Genomic DNA, 23,473 nt, shown 5'->3' on the forward strand with positions numbered 1-23,473 from the left:
CCTTTTGTCATGTTCCTCGTAGATGTGCTCCGCGACCCCCCTCTGCTTCACATCCGCCAGTGTGAAATATAAAATATGTAATAAAATAATTAGAAATGACATTTCTAGGCGGGGGAGGGGGAGATGGGGGGGGGGGATAGCGTTAAATCCGGTAAATAAAAGCCGACATCACCACAACTCAAGAGCTGTTTATTCAGCTTCTGTTGGCTGAGGACGCAGAGACGCTGCGGTTTTTCTTTCACTGGCAGCTTAATTAGAGTAAAAAAATTAAAAAACCGAGACGAGCGACGTAATGTATGAAATGTTAATTAAATGTACTTCACTCCCGACGCGTCTCTAACGAGGAGAGTTCAGCGAGGTGATCGTTTCTGCAGAGGAAAGATCGATGCGCTCGTGGTTTGTGTTGCAGAACGAGGTGTCTTCTTCTTTTTTTTTTTTTTTTTACTAACAAACAACAGAGCTCGCGCAAACGGATCCGAGTTTTCGGATTCAACGAATCAGACCTGAATCTGAAAGAATCTCAAAGTTAAATGAGACTAAGATGAACTGAAATAAAACGTATAACTAAGATAAACTTCAAGAAAAACTAATAAAAATCATTATTATCATGGAAAATGCCAATTAATACATTTTTGGGGGGGATTTTTTTTTTTGGTGCCATATTTAGTACAAATTTATACATTTCAGTAGTTGCTTCAGGATCTTTCTGGAGGTTTTCGTCCAATGACCTTCCTCCGTTCTAACACCTGACAGTGACATCATCATCTGCTGCAGGCTGTAACATCTCTAACTGTCACATGACCTCCACTGTGCTTTAAAAATATTTTGAATTCTTTCAGGCCCTCTAATTACATCACGAAGATTTTTGGGAGTGAATTTCTTCTTTGGTAACGTTTTCCGTGAATGAAACCGCTGAGCAGCTGTCGTTCGTGAAGTTTGAGCGCTTACAGCGACACTTTTATGGACAGAAAATAAAAGTAATAAAAAGTTTTCTGATAAGAGTGTGAAGATGTTCCTGCATGAAGACTCTGATCTTTGGCTCAACAAACACCCAACAAATAAACGTTTATGAGCCACAGCTGGTCATTTCAACACAGCTGTGTGTGTGTGTGTGTGTGTGTGTGTGTGTGTGTGTGTGTGTGTGTGTGTGTATGTGTGTGTGTGTGTGTGTGTGTGTGTGTGTGTGTGTGTGTGTGTGTGTTGTCCCCGGCTCTCTGCTAATGAAAAAAAATTAAAAAAGAATATGAATGTTTTGTTTACCGGATCCAAAGTGGAACTGGCTATCGCCTCCCCATCCCATCCCATCCCATCCCATCCCATCCCATCCCATCCCATCCCGAGTGCCCCCCCTCCTCCCCCTCCCCCCCCCCATGGTTACATTTTGTGTGTCATGGATGAAGAACAGAAACGGCCGTCTGCGGTGCTGCCTGTCTCTGGACCGGTCTTTGCTTACATGATTGTGACAGCCACTGTTTGGTTCCACGTCTTGGAAGACCTCTCAAACTGGCTTTTCATCCTCCTCCTCCTCCTCTTCCTCCCCCCTTCGCCCCCCCTTCCTCCATCTTATCGGTACGGCGGTTCTGGCTGCTGAGGGTTCGGCCTGTAAAGCTGCTGCACCCGCACCGGCCGCCCGTTCGCCGGCCAGCCGCCCGATAGGTGTCCGATGACCCTGAGGCCGACCGGCTGGCCGTGTCCGGGGAGCGGCGTGCCGGGGCCGAGGATGTGGGTCTGCCCCGGCGGGGGGGGTTCGGGAGGAGGGGTGCCGCCGCTATGATGGGGCGGAGCCGAGGCGGGGGGGGACACCGGGTAGTGAGGGAGGAGGATGGCCGGCGTGAGGCCGTAACGTACTTGGAAGACCCTGAGAGGTCCCTGCGCCACGAAGCCGTTGGGCCGCTGCGGCTCCGGAGGCGCCTCCGAGTCCTTCTTCACCTCCGCCACTCGGCTCTCCTCCGCCCGCTTGCTTTTGCCCGGCGGCTTCCTGGCCTGCGCGACCTCCTGCATCTTCTCCGCCTGAGCCCGGCGGACGTGACACGTCTTCCTGGAGCTCTGGAACGAATCCAGGAAGTCGTCCAGGCTTACGTTCCCCTCCATGAACTTCTCCAGCAGCTCCTGTGAAGGAAGGGGGAGGAGGAGGAGGAGGAGGAGGAGGAGGAGGAGGAGGAGGAGGAGGAGGAGGAGGAGGGGGGGACAAATAAACCGGCATCAGCAGGCAGGACAACACACAGGGGGGATTGTGGGTGGGGGGATTGTTCAAACAAACTCCTCTTAAGTAAAAAGAGGATTTGATCAGCTTGGGGATGTTGACCCGTGAACTTTGGCCCAGTTCCTCGCGTCTCGCTGGAAAGAACATTTCACAGCTCAACAACGAGACCGTCGGCTGCAACTGTTGCATCTGGCGGAGCTGCAAATCCCTGCGATGTTTTCGCGTTGAAGACGTTCCCGGGATGTGAGAAGCTGCGACTCGGCTGCTCGAGCGATATATTCGTGACGTAACCGCTGCTTTAACATTAACTGAAGTTACTGTCCTTAATAAGCGAGAAAAATACATTATAGATCTTTTTAAGACCTTTTTTTTTTTTTTGAGGCGCAGAGAATAATACTTTTACATACTTTAAAATGTTCTTACATTTTTTTTTTTATTGATTATTAACGTGGTTGCCGCTGACCTGCTGTTCATAGCTGTATATCAATGAAACTTGATTTTTGACATAAATTTTCAAAAAAACGAATGAGTTTCAAGTTGGTGGACTTTTGCTATATTTAAAAGATGATGCTGGTGTTATTTTCTCCTTCCTGAAGACGTAGATCTTTCAAATTAAACGGTGGCGAGTATATCGTTTTATTTTCCAGTACTTTTCTCGGTGGCTCAGAGGACGAAACCACACGAGGCGTTTAATAACGGATCCTTTTTAAATTGTCTTTTTTTTTTTTCTTTTTTTTTTGGGTGTTTGGTGAAATTTGTGGACAGCGAGGGGTTAAAAAAATAAATATATAAAAAAAAAAAAATTTCCACCGCATGTTTCGTTGCCGTGTGAATTCTCTCGCCGCCGTGCGATTGGTGGACTTTTCAGATTTATTAGGTTTTCCACCCACCGTGTCCTCCCCCACTGGGACTCCTGAGCTTTTCCATCTGCCGCGGTAAACACACACGACCCTCAGGTCTCCGACAATATAATAACCTTAATGACAATATGTACGCAACAGCTGTTACAAGCAAAAGCTGTATTTAACTCCATCTCCAGCTTCAGACTCTGCAGCACACGTTTATAAAGTTACGCGAAAAGCCGAGCCGCGACTTTGACTAAATAAATGAGCCTTGCAGCATTTAATTAATGTCCAACTTAATTAGATAGTAAAGTCCGCCGTCTCCTCCAGATAAAATGCAACCGTTGAGAGACAAAATAACAACAAACTGCGTCCAACGGGATCATTACTGCCTCGTTAGGATGATTTCTGCACTTTTGTTGATTTTAAACTCGGTTATTATTGTTTTTTTTTTAATGGAGGAGAATAAACGGTAGATCCAGCGGGAGTTCATTTCTGATCATTTACATCAAAAAACGATTTTGATGAAACAACTACCTGATGGAGTAATTATTATGATATTATCACAGTTTTATATTATCAGTATTTTTGTTGACGAAGCGAGTTCGGTGAAGGAACATCGCAGGGAATTTTGCAGTAATTGCGTTAATTATAGCGAAGGCGATTTCCTGGAGGGACTAATTTACGATGCGTGAACCCCAAACCAGCCGGTTCTGCGTTTCCTCAGTTCACCGAGACGGAGGCGGACGGCTGATTCGATTCACAGAAGACTGAAAAACAAGATATCTTCCTTGGTGTTGCTACCCGACGACCGATCTTCCTACTGAGGACGGATGTTCGACTCGAGAAGCTGCGTTCGGACACGGCGGCCAAGAAGAAAACACGCTTTTCCAGATTTTTATGGTGACAGTGAATCAACCTGGATTGTGAAAGAGGCTGTTTTGCAGATTACTGTAACTAAAACTTCAGCGTCGCCGAGGAACAACCTCGAACGTCCAGACGGTTTTCCTGCCGCGCCGACGACCCTCCGAGGCCTCGATCCCAAACGTCTCGAGATCCAGACGAGGTTAGGGGAATTCATTTCCTATCGATTCGAGTCCATTACAAAACAATTCTTTCAGGTGTTGTCCATTTTTGCGGTAATTACAAACCGCGCCGCGTTGAACCGTTTGGACTCGCGAGCGTGATTGAACCCGGAGGATCGATCGGAGCCGGGAGCAGCAGCGAGGCGGTTTCATCTGTGAATAAGATTCCCTCAGAAACCAGCAGGATTTATTTTTTTTAACCACTTGTTATTGCGTCACGTTCGCTGCAGAGGTGATGAGTTATTGCGAGGCTGCAGGGGAACCGCGGGACAAAGATAAATGAGGCACATTGTCCAAAAGATAACTTGCTTTTGTTCCACTTTAACAAGGAGACTCCTTGAAGTGGCCTTTAAAGTGTTTACACGCACACAGACGGCCAAAACGTTTCGGGCGTCGAAAGTAAAGCGTTGACGTTTTAATTCATTCATTTCCAACAAACAGAAAAGTAATGCGTCGCTTCAGGCGGATATGAATTATCAACTCACCTTAGTTCAGGCTTTATAATTCATGTGTTGTTAATGCGTGAGATCATGAATGAAACACGTTTGAACTCGTGTTACTTCTCCATGATTCATGAGGCGTCAATGATGACGTAATGCATGAATTCATGATAATTGATGTACTTTTACTGTGAAGTATTACTAATAAAAAAAAGAAGAAATAAAAGACCTGTATTTGGTGTGACTACCCTTTAAAAACATCCTCATTGTTCTCGTACTTCGTCGTGACTTTATGAAACTTCTTTCATCCTTTAGTCGCCGAGCCTGAGTGGGCGGGACTTTGTACGTGTTTGACTGACAGCTGTAGCGTAAACTAGCACTGCCACAAAACACAAGAATATTTAGCATCCGAACAGCCGGTCAGCCGTCCATCAACACAACCCCCGAGATTTACTAACATTATATTCTGCTTTATTAAAATAAAAAACATCTCTAAATGCGTCATGGACTTCTGCTATTAACACATTCTTCTCATTGCTGCCATGAAAACTAAAAATGTGAAGGATTGTAAATATTAAATGTACAACAGCTGATAATTGAAGTTATCTAACCAGCAAACTGGTGTTAAAAAGTCACGTTTTATTTCTGTTTTAGTGGCTCGATCGTCAAGATGTAGCCCGACAGAAAACGAGGATTTAAGTTCATAAAGTTAATGTGCTGCAGCGGTCGAAGAGGGGACAAAAACAAATCAGTGGAATTTCAGTTGGACTTCAAAAATGACTGATATCCTGTTAACAAACACGGCCTGTCGAAAAAAATCCTCCGCTAATCCCCCGATGAGCTGCCGGAGCGAGGCGCTAATTCTTAATGCGTATATTTTTTTTTTTAATGTTGCACCATTAGATCATGATGACATGCTATGCTAAGTCAGGCTAACTGACTGACGGCTCCATATTTACTGCACCGGACGAGTCCGTTACACCTTCAACAAAGTGAGCCAGGATTTCCCCCAAAATGTCAAACTATTCCTTTAAAATGAAGCCGCTGAGCTCTTATTAGAGAATATGATGTCATTTTTCCTTCTCGGATTGTTTCAGACTGTTTTTTTTGTTGTTTTTTTTTTCCACTTTGATGGACTGAAGCTGCGTCTTTAACATTTAGTGGTTCAGAGACACGCAAACGAATGCTGTTTCAGAAAATACATTTTTAGTAGCAATTGCAGAACGGGAATGCATCACAGACAAAAACACGTGTGTGTGTGTGTGTGTGTGTGTGTGTGTGTGTGTGTGTGTGTGTGTGTGTGTGTGTGTGTGTGTGTGTTTTTTTGTGCAGAGGCCGCTGTGATGAAGCTGGTTCACATGCTGGTGGGTTGCTCGCTGCACTGTATGTATAGTATGCCTCATGGCTTTAGAGATCAGATGGCACATAAGTGGGTGGGCTGTCAGCTAGACTGCAGGCTTTTCAACAATCCTCCACAACAGTGCTGCCAGAGAGATAAAAGACCCGTTTGATTCCCAGCGAGAACAAGAGAGAAAGGGCTCCATTTTAAGAGCTTTTTTTGCGAGTCTTTCTTTTTGTTATTTTTGTTTTTTTTACCTCTGAATGCTCCTCAGCACGTGCCACCTCTTCCTGCAGGAGGTTCTGCGCCGTCTGCAGGCTGTGCTTCTGGACGTGAGCCTCTGCAACAACAAAAGAAACACAATTAATGCGTATATATACATATATAAATATATATATATATATATATATATATGGATGGATGGAGGAAGATGAGGTTTGACTTTTACTGGAGCTGGAGGGAGAAATCCAGAAACCGAGAAAAAAAAAAACCACAGCAGGAGAAAAATTCTTTTCCAAATCACAAAAGAGCCCTTTCGGGGTTATGTGCTGACGAGGAGACGCTGGTGACGGTTTTTGGCTCCAATAAAGGGGAAAACAGAGGCAGTAAATATTCAACTTTAAGCTATTTTTGGGAAGCTGGTCTTCGTTTTGGTTCGACCACAAGATTTGAAATCCAGTTCGGGGTTCTCGTTCTCTCCTCATGTTACCCACCGTGCTGAAACACGCTATTTCAGATTTCATCCAGTTAAATTCAACAAACAAATAATTTCTTCATACTGAGAGCACACGCATGTTTAAATTATTCACTGTAAGTCCACGTCAATGCGATAAAAAAAAAAAAAAAAAAAATGCAGCGAGCCTCAAACAAAGGAGACGAGGCTCACAAAACCAAACAAGACGGCATCAGATATAATCTGCCCACATCAGCAACGAGCACACAGCGACATGACGGCTCATGTTGACGTTGTGATTCATCTGCAAACAGACTTTAAATTCAAATCCAGTATATTTCAACTTGGATCTTGAAGTTTTGGTTGTTGTTCTTGTTGTTTTAGTGATTTCTATGAATTATATTTATTTTTTAACGCATTTTAACGTCTCTGAGGTTTTATATTTCTGTTCGTTACCCTGGTTTTTATCATTTTTATCTAATAATAACACATGAAAGGTAAAAGACTGCGTGGTTTAAAGTCAGGCAGCAGTTTACTCAGATTATCTGAAACGCTAATTTGGAGGCAAAACTGAAGAAAAAAACAAAACAGAGGACTTCCCACTGGACCTCTTTTTCAGAATTTCACTTAGCGAGTGCAGCGGTGTAATTATAGAAGGAAATAACGGCCAACACAACACGACTGAACAAACAAACAAACAAACAAACTCCCCAGAGCCTCGAGGCGCATTAAGGAACAGTGCTTTTTAAGGATATCACACGGGGACACGAACGAGGCGCCGCGTTGCTTCGGTGTCGACCAAGAACTACTTTTATCCCTCCTCGCTCCATCCTTACTTCCTGTCGTTGTCGAAGTGTGACGAGGAGTTATGAGGCAAACATACAGGAAAGTAAAAAAAACAACCTACCAGTTAGTTCTTATAGTTTGGCCCAATGATTTTATTTTCCTGCTCAAAGACATCAGTGGTGACACGCAGCTCACGGCGTAAATTCGGGTACTTTAAAGCCCCGACTGCCGCAACTTGAATCGAACATGACGCTCCTCCAGAGTCAAAACCGAGCACAAAGATTTGTTCCACGTATTTTTAGATTCAGCGTGACTGTTGCTGCCAGAGGATTTCATTATGGAGAAATATAACTCCTTAAATCTGCTTAGAAATCGGAGTAAAAAAAATAAAAATACATTTTAAATACATTTTAAAAAGAACTTCGTCTGTCTCCAAGTTATCGGTGTTGTTGAAGACGAGTATCTTTATTATACTTAAGTTTCTTTTTATCTATTTGCTCTTCTTTATCTATTTCGTCCACACTTTTATCATACGTTTAGCTACTTTTAATTCCTCTCACCTTTCCCATTTCCCGTTTTATCTACACCTTCTGATTCACTGTAACTTTTATCTTTTTAATGCACTAATTTCTATACCTGTTTTTAGTTTCTGATTCTTATTGTCATTTTAGTTTTTAATCTATCTGCCACATTTCTTTTATCTCCATCGTCTTAAGTGCGTTGGTCTCAAAGTGGTTTTTAAATTACCTTATTTTTTATTTGTTCTCACATTTATCTTGTTTTTGTGGCACACAACTGACTTTGAAACTGCACCAAAATATAGGAAAAGTGCTCTATAAATAAAGTTTGACTGATGGATTATTAACGATGGCCAAAACAATGAAAATAAGAACCCAGTTGCACTCAAGACCCTTTAAAGATACGGCTTCTGATTGGCTATTTGGTCATTTCTATGGAATTTCTGCTCATATTATAACGTAATATCCCAAAAAATGCCGCTGCCAACCGTCCAACACAAGCAGAAGAGGTCACAGCGTGCCGGATAGACGAGGAAGTAGTGCAGTTCTCACACCGAGTTCACCTCCCGGGGATTGCGGCCGGCCATCAGCATGAACAGATCTGACCCAGCTGACTGCAAAGTGTGTCTTGTTCCTCCGAGAGATGCCACGCGACACCCCCCCCCCTCCCCCCACCAGTCAGACAGGGTTCAGTGGATACTGAGGAGCAAATAAAGGTCACAGTCATGACTCTAATAACTCTGAACCCGAGGGAAATCTCTAACACCCCCCCCCCCACCTGCCACACACACACATTCACTCCGATTTTTTTGCAGGACAAAAAGATTTCTGAGCATAAAAAAACAAACAAACCTCACCGTATGTCTGCTTTTTTTTATTATTATTATTACCTCAGCATTAATAATCTATGGCTCCACGCTGTGTGAACAAACGGCTCTGTCGTGGTGAGAAGTGGTGCCGTGCTTTAAAAGGAGCGGGCCGTCCTTCCTGATGACACCCCCCCCCCCCCCCCCTGCATCTGCAGTGTTTGGGGGAGGGGGGTGTAATGAGAGGTGACAGCCAGGCAAACAAACACTCTTAGGGCAGCTGGATGTGACCTACATTTTAGGGGTTGTCAAAAAGGGTGGAGGGTGATGGGGGGGGACGGACGGACCTGGAGGCTGCACAGAGCGGCACTAACGAGTGAATGGTGTCGGCGATGGAGTCACACATTTCATCTGGGAGCCGATATGAGACGATGAGGAAGTTGCGCTGCTGCATGCTGCATGCTGCAAATCCACCACATCAAGTTCCCTCCCCCCCCAAACTGACTCATCAACTGGCCCTCTGCTACCGCTTCACGCCAAGCGCTCCTATCTCTCTCGGATATATCTCCTTTGATGCTGTAAAAAAAAAAAACGTTTCTCACTTAAATCGAATCCCCTCCCGAAAAACTGCCATCGCGCCAGCGGACGTCTCTGAATTTCTTGCCGACTAAACGCCGATAAGACGGGAGATGCTAATCGCAGCGTTCCCACTTCTCTCGAGCGTCTCGGCGCGTTTACGTAACCCCAAGGCGCGGGAATCTTCGGTGATCATCTGCGATCGCCGGCCTCGGTTTAGATGAAGTTTACGAAAGATAAATCGAACTGCTGAAAGTAAAAGTCGACTTTAAGTATCTCCGCCACGTTCACGGCCGATTCAAAGAGAGTTTTAACCGTCCAGCATCTCTGAACTGGCTATTACAACATTTTACAAGTCTCAGGTTGTAATTCTGTTGTTTTCTGAAGTTCCCGTCTGTTGTTTTACGAGCTCTGTAGACACTTCTCTTCTTTTGCTCTAACAAACAAACAAACAAACACAAAGGTGACACGGAGATTTTGCCGTCACGGCTCGTAGAGTTGGAACGATTCGCCCGCGGTTATCGAGGCAGCAAACGCTCTCTCTCTTCTTAAATCCCCTTTTTTCTTTTTCTTTTTTTTTTTTTTTTAAAGAAAAACAGCCTCTTCATGGTCCCTTCATGGTGATTTATTTCCAATTTAGTGCATTTATCTTGTTTTTTTTGTTTTGTTGCGGTTAAGATCTGTATTTCTGAAGCATTGCTGTAAAAAAAAAAGAAGAAAAAAAGCCATGAAAGCATCATTATTGTTTATTATTGTCTTTGGGAACGAAGTTGAGGCGCCACTTAATATGTTGAACGAGACTTAAAAGGGGGACTGGCTGGAGGTGATTTACACTTTCAAAGTCTTGATCTTCATTACAGGCTACAAAACGAAAAGTTCATTTGGCAGGAGAAGAGATTCAACCTCTGGGGAACATGATTTATCCACAGCAGGTTTTTATGAGAATTGAAATGCCTCCTGGGAGGATCGAAGCGTGCAGGATTCGGTTTGGGTCGAGTACGTTCAGGTGTTTTAGAGCATTAGAGCTGCTTTCTCCAAAAGTAATGAAATCTGCTGACAGCGTGGTTTTGAGACTAATCTAGATTAACTAGATGAAGTGCTGAGAGCATCAGGAATTGGGGAAGAAGCTGAAATTTACAGACCGATTAACCAGGTCAAATTTGCATATTTACAAGCTTTTAAATTATTTATTTGGTAATGTAGAAAAGCTCAGGAACCACTCCACAAAAAAAAAAAGGGTGTGTGTGGATGTGTGTGTGGAGGTGTGTGTGGATGTGTGTGTGGATGTGTGTGTGGATGTGTGTGTGGATGTGTGTGTGGATGTGTGTGTGGATGTGTGTGTGGAGGTGTGTGTGGAGGTGTGTGTGGATGTGTGTGTGGATGTGTGTGTGGAGGTGTGTGTGGATGTGTGTGTGGATGTGTGTGTGGAGGTGTGTGTGGAGGTGTGTGTGGAGGTGTGTGTGGATGTGTGTGTGGAGGTGTGTGTGGAGGTGTGTGTGGAGGTGTGTGTGGAGGTGTGTGTGGATGTGTGTGTGGATGTGTGTGTGGTTACTTTGCAGCAGCCTGGTTTCATTTGCATGTGATTTAATGGAGGTAAACGCGGCGGACGGGTGCGACAACGACGCGCCGCTCTGATGCTGCATTTCTCAAATTGGATGTTAAGATTTATCGACATCCTGCTGCAGGGATTTTTCACCAGATATAAAAACCGCCGTGGACAATAGGGATGCACGACTGTAATTAAAATGAGAATCATTTCAAAGGAAACATGAATTACACTCATTCGCCCTGATACAGAAGACAAAATCGGCAAGAAATGTGAAATAGTAAAAATAATAATAACAGCCTTGTAAAAAATATTAAGATTAATCAAGGAAACAGTGAATTTTTTTGATCAGTTGTATCAAAGAAATGCGAAGCAGTCGAATAAAAACAATGACTCAGACTTCAGATGATTTACCAGCTTCGATGAACCCGACGGAGAAGACTTCATCGATTTTCAACAGCAGGCAGATCGTTACGCCGTCTGTCGGTTTTCCCCGGCGGAGAGCAAGCGGTCAATTCAACGAGCTTCGTGACACGCGACGTAAAAACAATCTACTTCGATCTCTCGTCTGCTCGCAGTAAACACGACATCTTTAACGGGCTTGGTTTTTATCGTGGGCGTCCCTCGCAATTCATTTAAACGCATCTAGTGTTTACTGGATTCGTACTTCACATCCAAGTCATTATTTCTCAAAAAAAAAAAATCTGCTCTTTTATCAAGAATAGACTTTTGCGAAAACATTCCTCCGTCGGTTCTGTTTTTTTTTTTTTCCTGTTGCATATTCATCGATGCTCCTGTCGTGACAAACCAACTGGAAAATTCTTCAACCTGAAAGCACGAATAAATAAATAAAAATGCTAATCGGGAAGCGGACTTGACTTTGCTGCCAAATAAAGAGAAATGTCAGTTAAAATAATAGTTGGCGTTGGCTTTGAGCTGCCGGTGACGGCGGGTCGGACGGCGCCGGATGTCGGCGAGACGCACCGACGGGAGCGCCAGCTGGAAGTAACGCAAACGCATCATGACGAACGCGATCGTTTCCCCCTCGAAAAGCTGCACGAGGAGTCGAGTGAATAAACGCTCTGCGAGCGATCCGCTGCCGATTATACACAAATAGGTCACGGTGCTACAGATGGGGCCTGGATGTATCCGAGGCTTGAAAATTAGCCAGAGAGTCCGCGGTGAATTGAAACCCCCGCCAGCACGAGATGCCTCATGTTCGTCTCCTCCGACGCAACGAGCCGGAGAGGCCTTCTGTTTTCATGAAGCAGCATAAGTGGTACTTTCAGAGAAATACGAGTTTCAAAAGTTTTTTGGTGTTTTTTTTTTTTTTCCTCATCGTCTTTTCCTTCCCAGTGCGGTCTGTCAATCAAACCCAGTTCAGCAGCGTGACATCGGAGGGTTTTTTTTTTTTCCCTGAGACTTTTCTGTTGTCAAGAGTTTCTGTGGGTTGACGATCTTTCTCCAAGCCTGTTCAGTCACGGTCGCCACAGCTCACGGGATTAATTCTGGCTTGAAGACAGATTTCTAATTCCAGGACCCAAGTGGAAGAACGTCCCGTCACAGCTTTATAATCTAATTCAAGAGTTTTGGCAGTTTTCACATTAAGGATGGTCTAGTATAAACGCTGGACAATGTTTGTGGGTTTTTTTTGTTTTGTTTTTTTGAACGGTATAAATAGACCACATCTCTTTTTATACAAATACAAAGTAAAGCTTTAAATACAGCAACACTTCTAAGTGTATTCTTACTTACGATCACGTAAAAAGGAAAGAAAAGATAAACTGTTCTCCTCGACATGCGTCTGCTACGCAAGGAGGGTCGGGCAGACTTAAGCTCCGCCCACAGTGAAAAACACAGAGATCAGAGGACAGAAACACACCAGAGACTCTCAAACTGAGCTGGAAAGAAACAGGTGCTCATATATTATATATATATATATAATAACATGAATAAAATATTTTTGTCTGGAAGTTTCACCCAGCGTCCAGCCATGTAAGGTTTGGACCGAGACACATTTTTCTTTGAGGGGGGGGGGGGGGGGCACTATTTTGTCCACACGAGTTGCGCTGCAGTCGGTATTTAGAGAATGCGCTGTCAGCATGCCAACATTTGCAAAATGCAAAAAACAAGCAGTTACTAATTAGTATGAATCAGTATTTGTATTTGACAGATTGAAATTGTGAGCTGGTGATGCTGCTTGCTAAAAAGTAAAAAAAAAAAAAAAATTGTTTTTAAAAGTGTTGGAGCAGCCACACGACTACCATTTAAAAAAAACAACACACACACACTGAAAGCTTTAAATCCTCACAGGCAAGTGAGCTGGAAGTGTCCGTGTCCAACGCCGGCTCTTTGAGGTGTTGGGAACTCTCCTCCCGCGTCCTGTTTCACAGCTTCATCGTAAATGCTACCGACTGTGAGTAACACCCTCAGCATCTTTACCCGCTCTGCGAATCCTCCCGACGCCACTTCTATCGCACCGACTCTCTGAAATATGTATCAGACGCCGAGCCAACTCTCAAAATTTAAAATAAAAAGTGAATCTGACCCGACAGCCCAAAAAAAAAAAGGAGAAAAAAACACCTCATAAATGCCTAAATCTAAATTCCCTTCACACACAGAAACAGTCAGATCTTTTACATCGCTCCAACCCACAACCGTCTTGTTGACTTTAAATCAAAGGGCCTTATCACTTGTATTCAAATCTGAAACATGGAAAGCCCCAAACAAAAAACAACAAAAAAAGGCTTGGTTACCAGACACCGCTTTGTTCTCCGGCAGCAGAGGTGCTGGATTCAGTCGGGTTCTCACAGGAAGTGAACATAAAAGCCTCAAGTTTTTCTGCTCCTATTCAACTTAGGTGTGCTGCGATAGCAACAAACAAGCCCGTAATCCCATTTTGATGACCGCACCCAGCCTCCCGAATACCGAGCGAGGCGAGCAACAACACGAGGGCGAGTACGGTCCCGTCCGACGCTGACCTCTGCTCGTCGCGAGTGTGAAGAGAGTTCGCCCCAAAAAAAACCTCAACGCCGTGTTGTTTTGGATGCCGACCACAGGCGATAAAAGAAAGATCTGCGATCGACCGAATCTGGTCGCCGTCGGCAAAACAGCTGAAAACATACGTTGGACACTTTCCAGGAGCCGCTCTATTAATCAAACGAAATGAGCCCACCTATTTATTTAAATATGCATTCAGCCGTAATGTGCAGAGTCTTCAAAGCAGCTCCTGTGCTTTGATTCATATTTAGTGAGAACATATCTGACATGTTGCAGGTCTGCATGTTGATGTTATAAATAGCTCTGCAGCCAAAAATATCTCAAGTGATGCGAGGTTGTCAACATCTGGCCCATAAAGACAAGAAAAACAGACCTCTAACCAAAATAACAAGACGTAGTTACCGCGGCCTGCCAGTCATTGTCTGATAATGAGGAGGTTTTATTCCCCTGCCCACCAAAATTAGATTTAAAACCGGCTCATTTGCAACAATAAGACATGTTTAGAGATTAACGTGTCACATGACATCAACATTCATATTGAATATATCTGAAAAATATTTTTACAGGTTTTATTGTTCAGACAAACAAAGTGTTAACTTTTCATTTAAATGAAACCGTGATCTTTCTCTAACCTTCAGGGCCCGAGTGCTGAAAACACCCAGCTGGGACCTTTCAGCCATTTCGGTTGCTATGATACTGAATAGCCACAGAAGTAATGGCTCATTTATGTGTTGAAAGTACCTAACTTCACAGGTAGTTTAAGCCGTCTGGCCGCCGGCTCTGGATGAAGGGGAAGGCTAAAAAGCTCGTAGGTAGAGAGGACAGACCTGCCGGTGTGAATGTGGAATAAAAGGAAGGAAGGAAGGACTTTGTTGGGCCCAAAACATCTTGTTTAGTCATGAGCTGTGTGCACCCCTCCCTCCACCCCAACCTCCTCTACGGACAGTAAACTGGTGCCAAAACACGGCAATAAAATTAAGTTTCCTTCAAAACATGTTTGGCATGAATCGTACGAGGTCAGGCTGTTTTGAAAGAAGAAGAAGAAGAGTCTCTTGTGCGTGAAACTTTGAGAATCTTTTGTCTTTAAAACCTTGACAGTCAGCGAATTGGCAACGATTAGCGAAGCAGGAGGAAACCACTCCAATAATATTTGTGAGAAACAGCCTGAAGCAGAAATACTCACGGTTTCAGCTTCACCTGGGGGACCATAACAACCACAACCCCCCCCCCCCCACTCCTCCCACCAGCAGGATGTACCAAACAATACAGCTGTCTGCCTCGATCCACTCCAGTTTGTCTCTGCTACGATTACTCGCCTCAAGAAAATTCATTCTCATTCATCTTTTTTTCTTTTTTCTTCTCTCTTGTTGCACCAAATGAGAGTCAGATGTTTTTTTGTTGTTTTTTTGTTTTTTTGCGGAGGAAGGATGCCCCCCCCCCCCACCCCGCCCCTCCTCCCATCCTGGTCTGCTGGGGAGGTAGGACAGCATCTGTGCGGTGCGCGCACACATTTTTACAGGAAGTTTAACATTCCAGCCAACTTCCATCACTGAGGCCGAAATCTGACATGGCCTTTTTTTTTTATATATTTTTTTTTTTAGAGTACAACAAGCACCGCGCCTGATCCATAAAAGCCAACACCGGGACTTATAAATAAGTAGCAGTCGGACATTACCTATGGATTTATTTTATCACCTGTTCTCGGTTTGTTCTCACGCCGTAAGGAATTTCTATAGCTTGCTCGCGAGGCTTAAAAGTTTATGGCCCAGGCTTAGAAAGACATCCTCCCGGTGCTGCCTTCATAGCTGCTCCGTCAAAAGCATGACTCGCCTAAACAAAGACGACACCCCCCCGACCCCCTCTCCTTTCACCCCGCCAAAAAATTCCTTGACAACTGCTGCTAGCTTCCTGCTGGCATTTGATATGCTCCATTTCGTTCCCATGACCAAACCTCCAGTCATGCTGAGGCTTTTTCTCACCGAGTGGCTGAAGGCCTCGTCTCTCTCTCCGTCTGACACTCCAGCTTTTTTTTTTTTTTTTTGTGTGCTCTGATGTGAAGTTTCCCCTTCGTTCTCCGGACCAGTGAGAGCGTCCCAGCGAGTCAAACGTGACTTAAATTCAGTTTTGCTTTCTATGTCTCAGAGTGTGCAATATCGTGTGTGTGTGTGTGTGTGTGTGTGTGTGTGTGTGTGTGTGTGTGTGTGGTGTGTGTGTGTGTGTGTGTGTCTGACTGCAATTACAAAGGGGAAGACGATGAGGAGCCACTGTGGGCTTTCGGGTGTAATTAGTTTTAACCTTAAGTGGTGAGGACGCAGCCTCCTCTCTGGGTTTTTGGAGCAACTTCGTCTTCTGGTTGTCTTCACTGAACCTTTTGAAAACCTCCGTGGCCAATCGAAGTATGTAAGTTTAAGGTCACACAGACAGATAAGGAAAGAAAATCCTGATTAGAAAGTACTTCACTTCCACTTAAAACAATAAATTAAAAAATAGGCCGTTTTTTTTTGTTTTTTTTATACCCTTCCCGTCTTGGAATCTGAACCCGTGACCTTGTCATCACGACCACACTCCTCGTCCATCAAATCTATTGGAAACCAGACTCGGCCCACCCCTGGCCCCCACCCACCACCCCCCCTCTTTTGTCTCCTCAGCGATGGGGTAAACTCACCAAGCCGACTCTGCTTTTCCCAGCAGGCGGTTGCCAGGTTGGACAGTTCCCGGTATTTCTCCGCCAGTTGGAGTTTGCCGTTATTAAGGCGGGGTCGCCGGGCGAGGCTCTCCTCCGCCAGGCTGCGGTTGGAGGTCAGCAGCGTCTCCCTGTCCTCTTGAAGATCCTGAAACTGAACAACAAAAACTTTAAATGTCAAATTAGCTGTTTAACTGCATGATGGGGTTTCTGTCAGACTCGCATGGCAACCAGACCGTCCTGCATGTGGAGCAGCTGGGAAACAGTGCGCAACATTTGCTGCACTGACTTGTGCACAGAGGATTATAAATTCCCGTAACGTACGTGTCGTTAAGGGAGAGACTTTCATTTCGTACGGTTTCCTAGAAAAAAGGCCAAATGAATTTCCAACTATCTTGATCATCAGTGCTCGACTCTATCTCATTGATTGAATATCTCTGGGTTTGGACAAAAGACATTTGAAGACGTCGCCTGGAGCTCTGAGCTCCTCGAGCTTTTGTATATTTTTATGGACAAAACAATTTACTGAGAAAATAATAAAGAGATTCAAATTCAGATTTAGATTCTTATCCACCAAGCAATACCATCACGGAGGCGTCCGATCTGTTCTGGCTTCATCCTGCAACATACAGTGTGTAGTGCCAATTTTAAAGGAAAATGTTGATTTGATTTACACTTTTTATTCCATTTACTGCACTTCGTATGAAGTAAAATGAACAAAAAAACAACTCCTGGCATCGTATTTGAAAGTATCCCCACTTTATTTCTACTGTTCGTGACAGTTATTTTAGAACAAGTGTAAAATTCAGTTGTGTTTTTTGTGCGTTTAATTTATTTTCATACATAAATCTGCTGATTAAAAGAGAGTGTGTTGCAGGGCCGCTGTGTGACCTCACAGTAACCACGTTGTCTGGCATGGTGCATTCAATCGACTGTGTTAATGCTGTTGCGGAGCCAAAATAAGAGCGTTTTATGCATGACAGGCCGTGCCCCGCGAAAGCTCGACTTCTCTGCAGTTGCAGGAATGTTGTGATGGGAAGTCTTGCAGGAAATTCGCTGAGGGGCAAGTCCTGGTGGTCCTTTTTTTTTTTTTTTTTTTGCCGCATACGACTCGATGCTGAGTTTAGAGCCAGTGCAGCTGCACGAGTTCATGCGGCTCTGAGTCGAGCCAGATTTGGAGCTGCCCGATACAATCGCTGTTCAAGGCAGACCGGCTTATCTTCCACTGCAGGCAAATGGAAACCGAACAGAATGCAGAATCACCTGGAAGTTAAAGTGACATGCTCGGAGGGGGCTGGGAGAGGGGGAGAGGGGGGGGGCTGAGTACCTGCTGAAAGGAAGGGGGGGGGGAGTAATAATAATAATAATAATAATAATAATAATAATAATAATAATAAGTCACATCTTCCACCTCCAGCCCAGCCAAGCAAAGCCAGTGCTGGCATCCACATCGGTGTCCTCAGTCCTCCTCGGGGTTAAACCGGATATCGACCCCCCCCCCCCCACCGGTCTCTCTCTGAGTTACGGTGGCCTGTTAGCGACAAAAACATCAAGACACTTAACTTCCAAATGAAATGAAAAAAAAAAAAAAAAAAAAAACTTGCACTACGGATGACAGCTTGAATAACAGATCGCCAATTAGCCAGCCAGCACGTTGTCAGCATCCATCAGCTGTGACGTCGCCGTGATCCTCACACTTCAACCCTCCGGCTGACGAACAGGGACGGGTGTCAGCAGGAGGTCACCGGCACCGATAGGAAGTCCGATCAAAACACTTGTCAGAATAAAATGTCTTGTAGCGTGGCACACTGGTAGACCAGCAGACGGGGTCTTAAGGTGTGAGATCGGTGCTTTGACAGGTAGTTACTTAAAAAAAAACAATAAAAAAAACAGGCGAGACATCAGATGTAAGGAAGGATATAAATATATATAAAAAATAAAAAAAAACTTGAAGGAGCAGAGTTTTGACAGCTGGAAGATGTTAACGTAAGCCGTGCTTCAAAGTCCACTAAACCATGCTGGCTTAAGTTAACACCAAAATTGAGTTTAAACTGTTATTTCTAAAGCTTTGAAACGAGTTGAATTCTGCATTTGTGGAATTTGGCTCTCACCTTGCAGACATGAGGCAGGGAAGGGGGTGGGGGGGCGGGGGTTGGCTTAGATGCCACTGAAGGAGCAAATAGGTTTGTTTGTTTGTTTGTTTGTTTGTTTGTATTATAACGGGGAGAGAGCGTTCTGTACCATGCTGTTGAACGGAGTCGTCATGCTGTTGAGGGATTGAGAGATTAGGTGTATGGGGGGGAGGGGGGAGAATGTGACACTGTCACCAGACCATAAGAAAAGCCATAAATTATTTAAAATGAATGCCACTCCCCTTTTTTTTTTTTTTTTTTTACCATCCAGTCCCGGCGTTACCGACAGACACAATGGCACTCTGTGAGCTTCACAAAGCACAAAAAACAAAATAAATAATAATAATAATAATCTGAATCCTCATTTGACTATTCCATCGGTCTCGGCATTCCTGCGACCCGGATGCTTTTCTTCGCTCGACTTGCTTTCTTTCAGCAGTCAGTCAGTCGCTCGCGGGCCCGAAGGCCAAATCTCATGGAGTCCCCGGCGTTCTGGACGGTGCATATGTCTCACATTTTCCGGGTCATCAAAAGGATGTACGAGTCCCGAGTTTAGAGGAATCTGCAGAATGTGCCCTGTAGTTAAAAGAAGGGCCGTCTGAGCGCAGGAAAAAAAAAAAAAGAAAAAAGAAGAAGGCACTCGGCTGGTCTTTGATAAGACGGTTTGTTTGACACTCGTCCGTCCCGTTTCCTCCAAAACAGGAATCCAAACGGACAATCGGTTTCCTGCCTCGGCTCGCACGACAAATGACACTTTGGGAGCATTTAGGAGTCAGGAGATCCAGACGAGGTGCAGCGCTGTTGTTTTCTGCGGTTCTGGCCACGTGAGATGCAGTAAATAGGTGTTTCTCTCTTCTCTCTGTAGAAGGAGGCTGAAGGTATTCATTTAACGGGTCGTCTCAGGTTAAATTGACGGCCTAAAAGTCGTTTCTGTGAAAGAGAATCCTCCGTGTGGCGCCGACCGAGTCCGACTGCCAGAAACGAAGGGAAACTCGCTCCTCGTGCCATTTTGGAGGACTTTAAAGGGGCTGTGATCGATATTCGTCAAATAATAATGGATCAAATCACAAAGTGGCTGATGTGGCACGGATCGCAGAAAAAAAAGACAAATCTATTTCTTTAAATGTCGTCTAAATATGAGAAGACACAAATAAAACTTTGGCTTAATAAAATAGCCTTAAAATGCTAAATTCAGATGTATTAGTTCAAAGAATAAGTAAATAACGGTTAGCTCCGTACGATCACAATCCCCAAATCCCATTTACCTCGAATGACCTAGATTAGCGTCACACTCGAAGCTGCCGAGAGGTCACACGAGGTCTTTCTCCCGGTAAACCAGAGTTTCCACGCGGATATCAATCAATCAATCAATCAATCAATCAATCAATCAATCGGTCCCACCGAAGTGAAAGGATCTGCTGTAACACCGACACCCAAAAAAAAAAAAAAACCCTGAAGTCACATTTTGTTTTCGAAACCGCGGCGACGCGTAATAAAATGCCACAACAAGACACGTCGCTTGTTGTGCAGCCGAGTTGGAAATGCAAACAAGAGCAGCAACGCTGCAGCAAGCGGGGCTGCAGCGCTCACGATAATGAATCATTATCCATGATTAACCTCTGCGGTTTGCAGAACATTCATCATTAACATGAATTAATGAAGCGTGCTGCTCCCCACAGCCCGTACTGGGAGGGGCGGGGAGCCCGGGGGCGGGAGGAGGAGGAGGAAGAGGAGGAGAGGTGGGGTGGGTGGGGGGGGGGGGGGGGGGGTACGTGAAGTGGGTTGCGAAATCGTCAATTTCACCCGGCGGCCGTGACAACACAAAGACTTTTCCGTGTTTTGATTGTAAATTGTAAACGACATCACCACAAGTTCTGCATTATTAGCTAATGACAGATTAATACCCTCCACTGCCCCCGCCCTCCCCGCCCACCGCCCCCCACCCCCACAACGGAGGAGAGCTGTACAACCTCTTGGTGAGCCTCAACTTCTTTGGCTCCATCATCCCCAATTCATTCACAGCACCATGTTTTAAAATGTCAACTAATGTCTCCCTCTGTTTCTAAGCAAAAAAAGAAAAAAAGAAAAGAAGCACCTGGCATTCAACTTTTTGCCGTGTGAGTGATGAGGAACTTCAACATGACACGGCTGAGGTCCGGTCCGGTCCGGTCCAGTATTTAACTGCTTGGGTGTTCACGCAGTGGGAACATGTATGACGGAGCCACCTAGTTATGTTTCACTGCCCACACTGTTGTTATCACCCCACCCATGGCCGGGAAAATAGGCTTTGTTATTCTACAGAAGCAGGCGGAGGCTTTTTCTTTTTAAGAGCGACGCCGAAGGCAAACCTCGTCTTGGCAAAGCTGGAGAACTGTGACACCGGTCGGCGCCTCGCTGTCCTTTTTTCCCCTGTCCTATTGTCCCGTTGTGGTGTGCTGTCTCCACGGCGTTTTGCACATGTTTGCACATGTGACCTCTTGCGTTGCTCAATGAAGCACATGGTCCTCGAGGAACACCGCCTGGTCTCACCGTGGCCCGTACGAGGCTCTATCTGGTTAACGTGACAGTGAAACCACAAACAAAAAAACAAAAAAAGTTTGGGAACCCAGGACACACCTCCCATCTCTGTGTGACAAAATTCAAAACCCCATAACGTAAATCAATAAATTGCATGATGAAGACATGGTTTCGGGGAGGTAGTAGTTATGGTTAGGGTCATGGTAAGTCTCCAGGATATGAATGGCAGTCTGTGTAATGTCCTCTGAAGTCAGGGAAACATGACCGGGGGTGTATGTTTCTATGAGTGTGCGTGTGCGTGTGCGTGTGAATAACTCAGAGGGATACGGTGTCGTTTGAAGCCAGGAAGGTCACCGCGTAGCCTCGAAACGTGCCTTTCTGGCACGCAGAAAGGGCACGCGGAACTCCATCCGAAAAGGGTGTCAATTTTGATTTGCCATGTTTACACGCAAACCAACACACACCAAAGTGCGCGACTGACAATGTTTTCTGAAGGTCACGTACCACAACTCAATTCGGCATTCATTACAATGCAATAGGACGTAATTTACTGCAGTAAATTTACTCTTTTAGTGAAGAGTTGACGTCCAACTAGGAATTGCGCCGTGGAGTGTCGTCGGAGCGAAGAGGACCGTGGACCGCTTATAAAAGTTGGAATTTCATTCAGATAGGTGTCGTTGTGATAAATTAATGCAATGCCGAATTAAATAAAAGGTCATAAATGCCCCCCCCCCCCTCTCCCCTCTCCACCGAGTCATCTTCTAACTGGGTTGCAGACGAATGAGGCAACTCTACAATGGCAGCTTTCTTTCTTTCTTTTTTTTAAAGGGAGTTCGGTGTTAGAACTCAAACCACATAACGGCGCGTTTTGGGGGGCTTCGACACCAAGACACGGCGCCTCCTGCGCCAAGAGACCGCTCGTCCCCTGAAATAATCACTCGTTACGGACCACGGGGCACCAATTACTTGGTGTTTTACCTGCGCTGAAGTAACCAGTCATTCACTGCGAAAATTAGGGAGACCGAGGTTCATGGAAACCGATTGGAAAATCCGACCACTCGCCACGCAGACAATCGATGAGCCATGTTTGCCTCAACACGCTGCACATCAAACGTGAAACACCTAAACGTTGATTTTTCCAGCAACAATAGGAGAGGAGAAAAAAAAAAAAGGAAAAAAGCACAGCCAGAAAACGCACGTTAACTCCGATAAAAGAGGAGATTGCGCACAACAAAGCGCTAATACAGCGCAAATGTTCCCCTCACGGCACTTTGGTTCTTGGGGGGGAGCGGAGGATCCCTTCCTTACCTTCTCATTGAGTCGAATGATTTGGTCCATTTTGTCGTCGTTTTGTAAAAGCTCCCGCAGCTCGCTGGTGCTCAAAGCCCTGTAGCCGTCAGGACAAGTGCTCGCCTCCTTCAAGTTGGACATTTTATTCCTTCAAAATTGCGCCTGGAGACGGTTTTGGAGACACAAAGTCCGCACAGCGGTTACATCTCGCTCACATTGGAATGCGCTGCGATCAGACCGCACGCGGCGTCAATCGGTCAACCGGCACACTTCCTGTCAACACCTTCAAAATAAAACACTGCTCTTCTCAGCTCGGACAAAACATCTGACTGCAGTCAACACGTGGAAATAACACTCTTTATTTACAGAAATTATTATTATATATTTGTCTATGTAGAAGTAGTCAGAATGTGCTTTAAAAATTATATTAAAAAAATTATAAAATATATAATTTTTTTTTATCTTTTTTGAGCAACAGTTAAGACTGTTAAGAATGCATTTAGGAAGAAGAAGAAAGTAACAGGACATAAAATAAAAATGTAATTAAACTCTTTCATCATCATCACATATAGCAATAAATACTAGCAACAACATTGTCTTCAGGATTTTTTCAGAGACTGACCGATGCTAGATTTTTGGAGCCGATACCGATATTAGGGAGTTAAAAATGATGATATCCACCAGCAAATATCCTCCCTGCCTCCCTACCTATACCCACCAATATATATCTGTGATAGGTCAATAGATAAATCGCTTTGGGCTGAAATTGTTTTCTATTTAAAACGTGCAAAAATGTATTCCTTGCAGAGTCACTCAAAGTGATTTATAATATTAAAGTTATTAAACTGCATATTTCTGTCCACCTCACATCAACAACCATTAATAAACCAAATGCTGCTTGTGATGTTTTCTTGACGGTTCCTCCCACAGCATCCTTTAAAGAACTGTGATTATTCTCAGACAAATTTACCAGCTAATGATGTTTTATGTGTACAGAGATTTAGGTAATATAATATTCTGCCCTTCCAGCTTTTACG

At 44.6% G+C, this 23,473-nt stretch overlaps 1 protein-coding gene across 1 annotated transcript; it reads right to left on the reverse strand.

Annotated features, from left to right (window-relative positions):
* Positions 1-1,375: 1,375 nt before the first annotated feature.
* vps37d (VPS37D subunit of ESCRT-I) lies at positions 1,376-22,668 on the reverse strand. Its single transcript, XM_069145890.1, has 4 exons — positions 22,455-22,668; positions 16,480-16,651; positions 6,167-6,249; positions 1,376-2,109 (listed from the first exon to the last, which is right to left on the reverse strand). Exons 1-4 carry the CDS (start codon positions 22,575-22,577, stop codon positions 1,564-1,566), a joined length of 924 nt encoding a protein of 307 aa, XP_069001991.1. The 5' UTR covers positions 22,578-22,668; the 3' UTR covers positions 1,376-1,563.
* Between the last annotated feature and the right edge of the window lie 805 nt (positions 22,669-23,473).

Source organism: Embiotoca jacksoni, unplaced genomic scaffold (assembly GCF_022577435.1).
Source record: "Embiotoca jacksoni isolate LCO1_2020_lvr unplaced genomic scaffold, fEmbJac1.0.p SCAF_13, whole genome shotgun sequence".
NCBI classification, from domain to species: Eukaryota; Metazoa; Chordata; class Actinopteri; family Embiotocidae; genus Embiotoca; species Embiotoca jacksoni.